Source organism: Echinops telfairi, unplaced genomic scaffold (assembly GCF_000313985.2).
Source record: "Echinops telfairi isolate 266 unplaced genomic scaffold, ASM31398v2 ScPeMD7_9;HRSCAF=40, whole genome shotgun sequence".
Lineage (NCBI taxonomy): Eukaryota > Metazoa > Chordata > Mammalia > Afrosoricida > Tenrecidae > Echinops > Echinops telfairi.
Window position 1 is genome coordinate 32,854,952 of NW_022103906.1, and position 6,741 is coordinate 32,861,692.

The 6,741-nt window shown below is 37.8% G+C and overlaps 1 protein-coding gene across 1 annotated transcript in view; it reads left to right on the forward strand.

Annotated features, from left to right (window-relative positions):
- Positions 1-6,741, forward strand: part of ADAM2 (ADAM metallopeptidase domain 2) — a 114,826-nt gene that overhangs the window by 67,208 nt on the left and 40,877 nt on the right. Inside the window, exon 11 of the mRNA XM_045286860.1 lies at positions 516-696. Coding sequence (XP_045142795.1) covers positions 516-696 — 181 coding nt within the window. The remainder of the gene's footprint in view (positions 1-515; positions 697-6,741) is intronic.

Sequence of the window (6,741 nt, forward strand, 5' to 3'; positions counted from 1 at the left end):
AGAGTGGAACACACAGTGGGTCTCCACCTTCCTCATGCCGCGACCCTTTCATACAGTTCCTCTTGTGGTGGTGACCCACCAACCATAAAACTATTTAGTTGCTACTTAATAACTGTCATTTTGCTGCTGTTGTGAATTGGGCGACCCTGTGAAAGGGTCGTTCAATCCCCCAAACGGGTCGCGACCCACAGGTTGAGAAACACTGGCTTAGGGTTTTTGAAGCTGCAAATCTTTACAGGAGCAGGCAGCCTCATCCTTTTCCTGCAGAATGTCTGATGTTTTTGAAAGGCAGACCTTGAAGTTATCAGCCCAACACTTAATCCATGATGCAACCAGGGGTACATTGCATTATACATTATTTTACAGTTAACTTCTCATAGCCCCGAAGATAAAAGTTTGACCCTCTAAGTGAGCATTTCTTCTGTTGTAGGATATTTTCAAATTAATTTGTTCCATAGCTGGTCAGTTTATAGAAAGAATGCTTACAAAAAATGATAAGTATGACGCATTTTCAGTCATTCCAGTGGTGTGAAGAGCTTCAGTAACTGCAGCATGGAAGATTTTGCACGTTTTTTTTCAAAGCCTACATCCCAGTGTCTTCAAAATCATCCACGCTTTGATCCTTCCTACAAGGCCGCAACTTGTGGAAATGGAGAACTAGAAGAAGGCGAACAGTGTGACTGTGGATCTAAGGAGGTAATTGGAAGAACAGGATATCTCAGAATTATATAAATGTTAATTAAATATTGTAGTTTTACAGTGTCATTATTCTTAGTTTATCAAGTGCTATTTTCTATGAAGGGCTAAGGAAAACGTATTGTAACAAATTATGACAAACTAATGAGTTTATATATTGATATATGGATACAATGATTTATGAATTGTTCATATAAGTAATTTCCGTGGTAACATAAATCTTTTTACCTGGCTTTATCATCTTAAGTATATTCTTACTGAATATTTCTTTATAAGTGAGGCTCATCAGTTATTTGGGAAAATAGACATACATCTTTCACAAAAGGACTTAAAAGTATGTGAGGTTTACATGTGGATTTGACTGGTTTAGTTCGGGTTTATATTTTAGAAAGAATGTTTGGGACCACACATAACTACAAAGCCAGGGTCTCTACCCATAGAATTTCTCGGACATAGCTGCACTTGAAGGGAGATGGGGAAGCACAGAAATGAAGGGGTACAATGAAGGTAGACACTGTCATAGTGAGTGGTATGGACGTTAAAATAAGCAGAAAACATGAATGGCATTTAGGGTTCCCTACTGCAATGGCTAAAGCCATTTGTGTGTACCCTCCAAAACATGAAAAGTGTATCTCTAGATACAAAGGTTAATAAAGTGCATTTTACAAAATTACTGTAACAAGCTTCCATTTGTTAGTTGTTGGTTGTTCCATAAAGAAATATCTTAGATTTTCATGAAAAAATAGTTTGAACAAAGCTAAGCTCTATTATGTGTCAGGTAATTGAGCTCTAAACCATTATGACATATTTTTCCCCTCGAAATCTATCTAAAAGGCAAAAGCAGCAGCATTTCTTAAACAGAATTGTCTGGAACTTTGGTATATCCAGTATGCCATAGTAAGTTCCTTGCTATGAATTACATTAAGATTAAAGAAATCCTCAATTACTTTTGTGTAATATGTTTTGTTTTACTAAGAGTTTTTTAATCAAATATGGTTGTCAGATTTTGTCAAATGCCTTTCCTGTATTATTTGTTATGATTGTGTAGTTGTTTTCCTTTGTTTTACTTAGATGGTGGATTACATTAATTTTTTTTTCTTTTTTCTTGATTTTTAACTTTTTAAATTATTTTTCTAAGGTTGAACCTTCTTTTCATACGTAGTATGAATCCTACTTGATTAGAAATATTGTCATTATTTTTGATATTTTAGCAGATTCTATTGGCCAGGGTTTGTGGAGTATTTTTTCCTCTATGTTCATGAGTAATATCAGTCTGTTGTTTTCTATTCCAGTAAGGTCTTTGTTTGGTTTTGGTAGCAGGGATATGTTTACTTCAGAAACTGAACTCAAGAGGTTGTCGTTCTTTCTGTATTATGGAATAGTGTAAAAATTGGTGTCAATTCATTTCTGAATGCTTGGTAGATTTCTCCAGTGAAGCCATTGGGCCTGGAATTTTTTAATGACATATGTTTATTCTTATGTAAATTATATATTGAGATGTTCTACATCATTCTATATTAATTTAGGTGAATATTGAATTTATAGAAATGTATCCATTTTTATAGATTTGGTTTTATTTTTTTCAACCATTGGATTAGGACATAATCCAGACATCAGACAATTCAATAGTTCAAACACACTGAGATGTGTTGTACAGTCACCATCACAACCAGCCTCAGATCATTGTTTTCCTTCTTGTATTTCTTGTCATTAGCTTCCTGTTACTATCAACCTCCCCTGCTGTATCTCCCAGCAGCCCTCAATCTAGTTATGTGTCTATAGATTCTCTCATTCTGGGCCCCATAGAGCAAAAATCATAGAATAATACGTGACAGGAAATCAGGAAGGCTACCAGCAATAACAAAATACAACAGAGATAAACCTCAATTTGAAAGAAAATACTAAAATACCTTAATTTCTTATATTGTCCTAAATATCATCCTCTTGTATTCTCTTTCTGCTATTTCCAGGGCTTCTTTTTCTGTGTATTTCATTGGATTTGTATGATCTTCAATTGTTAGCTTTTGCTTATCAGACTTTTGGTCATTACTGCTGTTGGCTGTTGTTTGCCCGGCATAGCAGTCTAGTAGTATATTGTGCGTAGGGTTCTGGGTTACATAGGAGAGGAATTGGCTCTGTGGATTAGAGTAAAGATATTTAATAGGTGCTGAAAATTGTATTCTGTGTTGGTAAGGAAGAAGTGATAGAGTTGGGTGTATAGTACGAGTGTGGATGGGAGCAAGAGAGCAGGGTTTAATTGATGATATTAATAGTAGGTGGTCTTCTGGCTACATTAATAATTTTTAATAAATTGAAAAAAGGGATTTTAAGAGCTGTTTTAGTACATGTTAATTTATGGGAAAGTGTGTCTCATTGGGAAAGGGGGAATGGGGTCATGAGGTAGTAGTGGGTAAGGTAGGAGGAGAATATGACCTGGTATACACATCAGACAGTGCACAATACACAGTGACTTCAGCAAACAAGAGAAGCAGTCAAATTAAAGAAGTAAGTCTAAGCTGAGTGCCACAAGAGACAAAGTCGTAAGTCTTTTTTTGAGTAACTAGTTCTAGAGATGAAAGTGCTAAGCCTCTTGATTGAGGGCCACTAGTCTGTGTCTCGGTTGTTTTCTTCCCTCAGAATTGGAGGGGGGGGGCCTATTGTGGTCCTAGACAAAGGACTATGGTGGGGATGTCTTTCCCATTTACTCTTAGTGGAAGATGAGTGTGTCTTTGATTTTTGGAGCGAGGCCTGAGGTTCTAACGTCTACAGTGATCAGGTCATTTAAAAATAAAAGAATTGTGCAAAGGCTGCAATGGACAAGAATCAAGCTAGGTGTCTGTTTTGAGTCAGGGCCACAGAGAGCTCAGAATCCTTATTTCCTGGCCCACCGGAAGCACTCCGAATCCCTCAGAGGGGATACTCTAGGTCAGGACTTGGTTCCTTATTTTTCTTTAGGAGAGAAGAACATGTTAGTGTTTGGCCCACCTACTCTTTTTTTTAATTATTAAATAATCATTTTATTAGGGGCTTATACAACTCATCACAATCCATACATGCGTCATTTGTGTCCAGCACATTAGTACATATGTTGACTTCATCATTCTCGCGCTTTCCACTTGAGCCCTTGGTGTCAGCTCATTTTCCCCCCTCCCTCCCTGCTCCCCCCTCCCCCTTGATAATTTATAAATTATTATTTTATCTTATCTTACCCGATCCAACGTCTTCCTCACCCACTTCTCCACTGTCCATCCACCAGGGAGGAGGTTATATGTAGACCTTGTCGTCTGTTCCCCCTTTCTCCCTCACCTTCCCTCTACCCTCCTGCTATCGCACTCTCTCCACTGGTCCTGTGGGGTGGGGACCCAGGGCCCATCCAGGGGAAATTGGACATTCCCTTGCAGAAGGGCTGCGGGGAGGAGAGGAGCAAATCAGAGTGCAGTGTAGTAACGGTGAAATGTGCAATTTTCCTCTAGTTCTTAAATGCTTCCTCCCCACCACTACCATGATCCCAATTCTACCTTACATATCCGGCTGGACCGGAGGATGTACACTGGCACAGATAGGAACCGGAAATACAGTGAACCCAGGCCCGCCTACTCTTAAAGGTACAATAGAGACGAGAGGGTTATAGTCACATATCTGTGTGAGAGGTTTGCAATATGCATCGGCACACAGATTACAGCAAAATAAGTGGAAGGTGGAGGTCAGGATCCAAAAGCCTTCTCCCGATTTGGGGGGAAGCTGGACACCCCAGGAGCATGTGTATGAGAAGCTTATGAATTCTACCCTAAAGAAAGGAGTGGTGGGTGTGGCCTGCTTCAGCACTGTCACCCCATGTTGCTGCCCTCTCAGAATGAGTGTCCTGATGAGCCCATTAGGGTCACTTACCAACGCACAATATAAACTAGGGGAGAGTCCAGGAGGCAGATGAAAGTGTCCACATAACCCAGTGTCCCTGGTTTGGCTGCTGTTCGTTTCCAGGCCCACCTTGAGCTCATCGGTCAGTGTAGAAACTAACTTCCTACAAGAAGGGGAGGTTCTCTGGGAGAGAAGAGGAGAGGAGACCGGCATATCTGGAAAAAAAAGGCCTTGTATTGTGAGGAAATTCAGATCCACGTCCTGCAATCCGCATCCACGCCAGGCTTCCAAGGACAGAGAGGCAGGAGTCAGGGAGCACGAAGTGAGAAGGGGCTTCGGACCAGGAGGTGGTCAGCACAAAGGGAGCCTCGCGTGCCTGGCAGTTGCAGGGGAAAGGAAGCAGAAAGATTCGCTGTTTTGCCAGACTCCGGTTCTCAAGGGGGAAATGGAGTTCTAAAAAACAACAATAAAAATCCATCTTGGAACTCCAAGGTTTCAGGTCTTGCACCCTATTTCCCAGAGCACAGGTCCCCTAACATTGAATTCTCACCTGGACCAGCAGCGGTTGCAGGCGTTGCTGCTGTCTGGAGGCCGTCTTTTCAGGCATTCCCTAAGCGTTCACATTCGTTGGAGCACAATCCTCCATAGCACCGTGTCATCATTTTTATCTTAGTTGCTTCTGTTGTGATTATGCCTATTAATTTCTTATTCATGATATTTTCTTTTGTTCACTTTGCTAGTGGTTTGTCAAATTTCTGAATCATTTCAAAGAACCAACTTCTTGTTGATTTTTTAATATTGTTTTTCTGTTCACTGACTCATTTATTTCAGCTCTAGTCTTTATTATGTATTTATTTCTGGTGGCTGAAAGTTTACTCAGCTGCTCTTGTTTTAATTGTTGAAAATTTTGGGTCAAGGCATTGATTTTTTTTTTCTTGTTTATTATTTTATGTCTGCATTTATTGTTATGAATTTCCCCTTAAGTAATGCTTTGGCTGTGCCCTAAAGAGTTTGGTATGCTGTAGTTTAATTCTCATTTGTTTCAAGGACTTTTAAATGTTCATTTCATTTTTTCTTCAGCTACCGCAGTAGTTTTTAAAAAGGGTTTTGTTCCATTGTCATGCATTTCATTTTTACCCCTTGATCATCCTCTTGATCATTTTAATTTCATAGCATGGTGATCTGAGGGGGAAAATTGCAATGTTTATTCTTTTTAGTTTGTAATATTTCAAATTTTAAATTTTTATTAGGGCTTTCAAATTTTATAGTTTCATTAGGGCTTGTTTTGGGGACTAATATATGGTCTAATCTGGAGATTATTCCATGTGAACTGGATGTATCCTGAGTTGCCATTAGGTGGAGTGTTCTATGTATGTCTAAAACGTCAAGTTGATTGGTTGTGTTGTTTAGTTCTTCTATGTCTTTATTGAACTTCTTTACAATTCTGTCCTCTTTGTGAGTACCGTATTGCTATCTCCTACTCTTATTGTAATATTATCTATTTCTCTCTTTAAGAGTTTGATTAATCTGAGTATTTTATGTGTACATAAACATTTTTATAGTTATGTCTTCTTTTTCAATTGTCCCTTTAATCATTACTTAATATACTTTTTTGTCTCTTATTATGGATTTTTGCATTGAAGTGAAATTTTCAGATATTAATTTTGCCATTCCTACTTATTGATTACCATTAGCTTGATATATTTTTCTGTATAGTTTTTGTGTAATTTGTTTATATATTTTCCCCAGTAAACACCTTCCAAAGTCCTTGGAATTTGAAAAAGGTTAAAATATATATTTGTGTAGATGTATGTGAATATATTGCCTTTTAAGTGTTCTTAACTTTTTCCCCCGAATGTTCTTAATTTTTATGTTATCTTTTTAGCCCTCGTACTAGAATAATTTAAAACATATTTGTTGCATATAGATGAATTATACCATAAAGTATAAAATAATAAAATGCAACTAAAGGTGACATTTTCATTCTTGATCAGAAATAGTATTATCTCCCTACTCTTGATAATTAAATAATCAAAAATGAAGTAAGCCTCCAACATACTAGAGAAAGTATGGACTTGCTAAAATATAGTATATTAAAATGAATCGAGTAGGAATTATTTGTTTTATTGAAAATTTTAATCCATAACTTCTCCATATTTTATGTCACTTACTTAGAGATATTGTTTT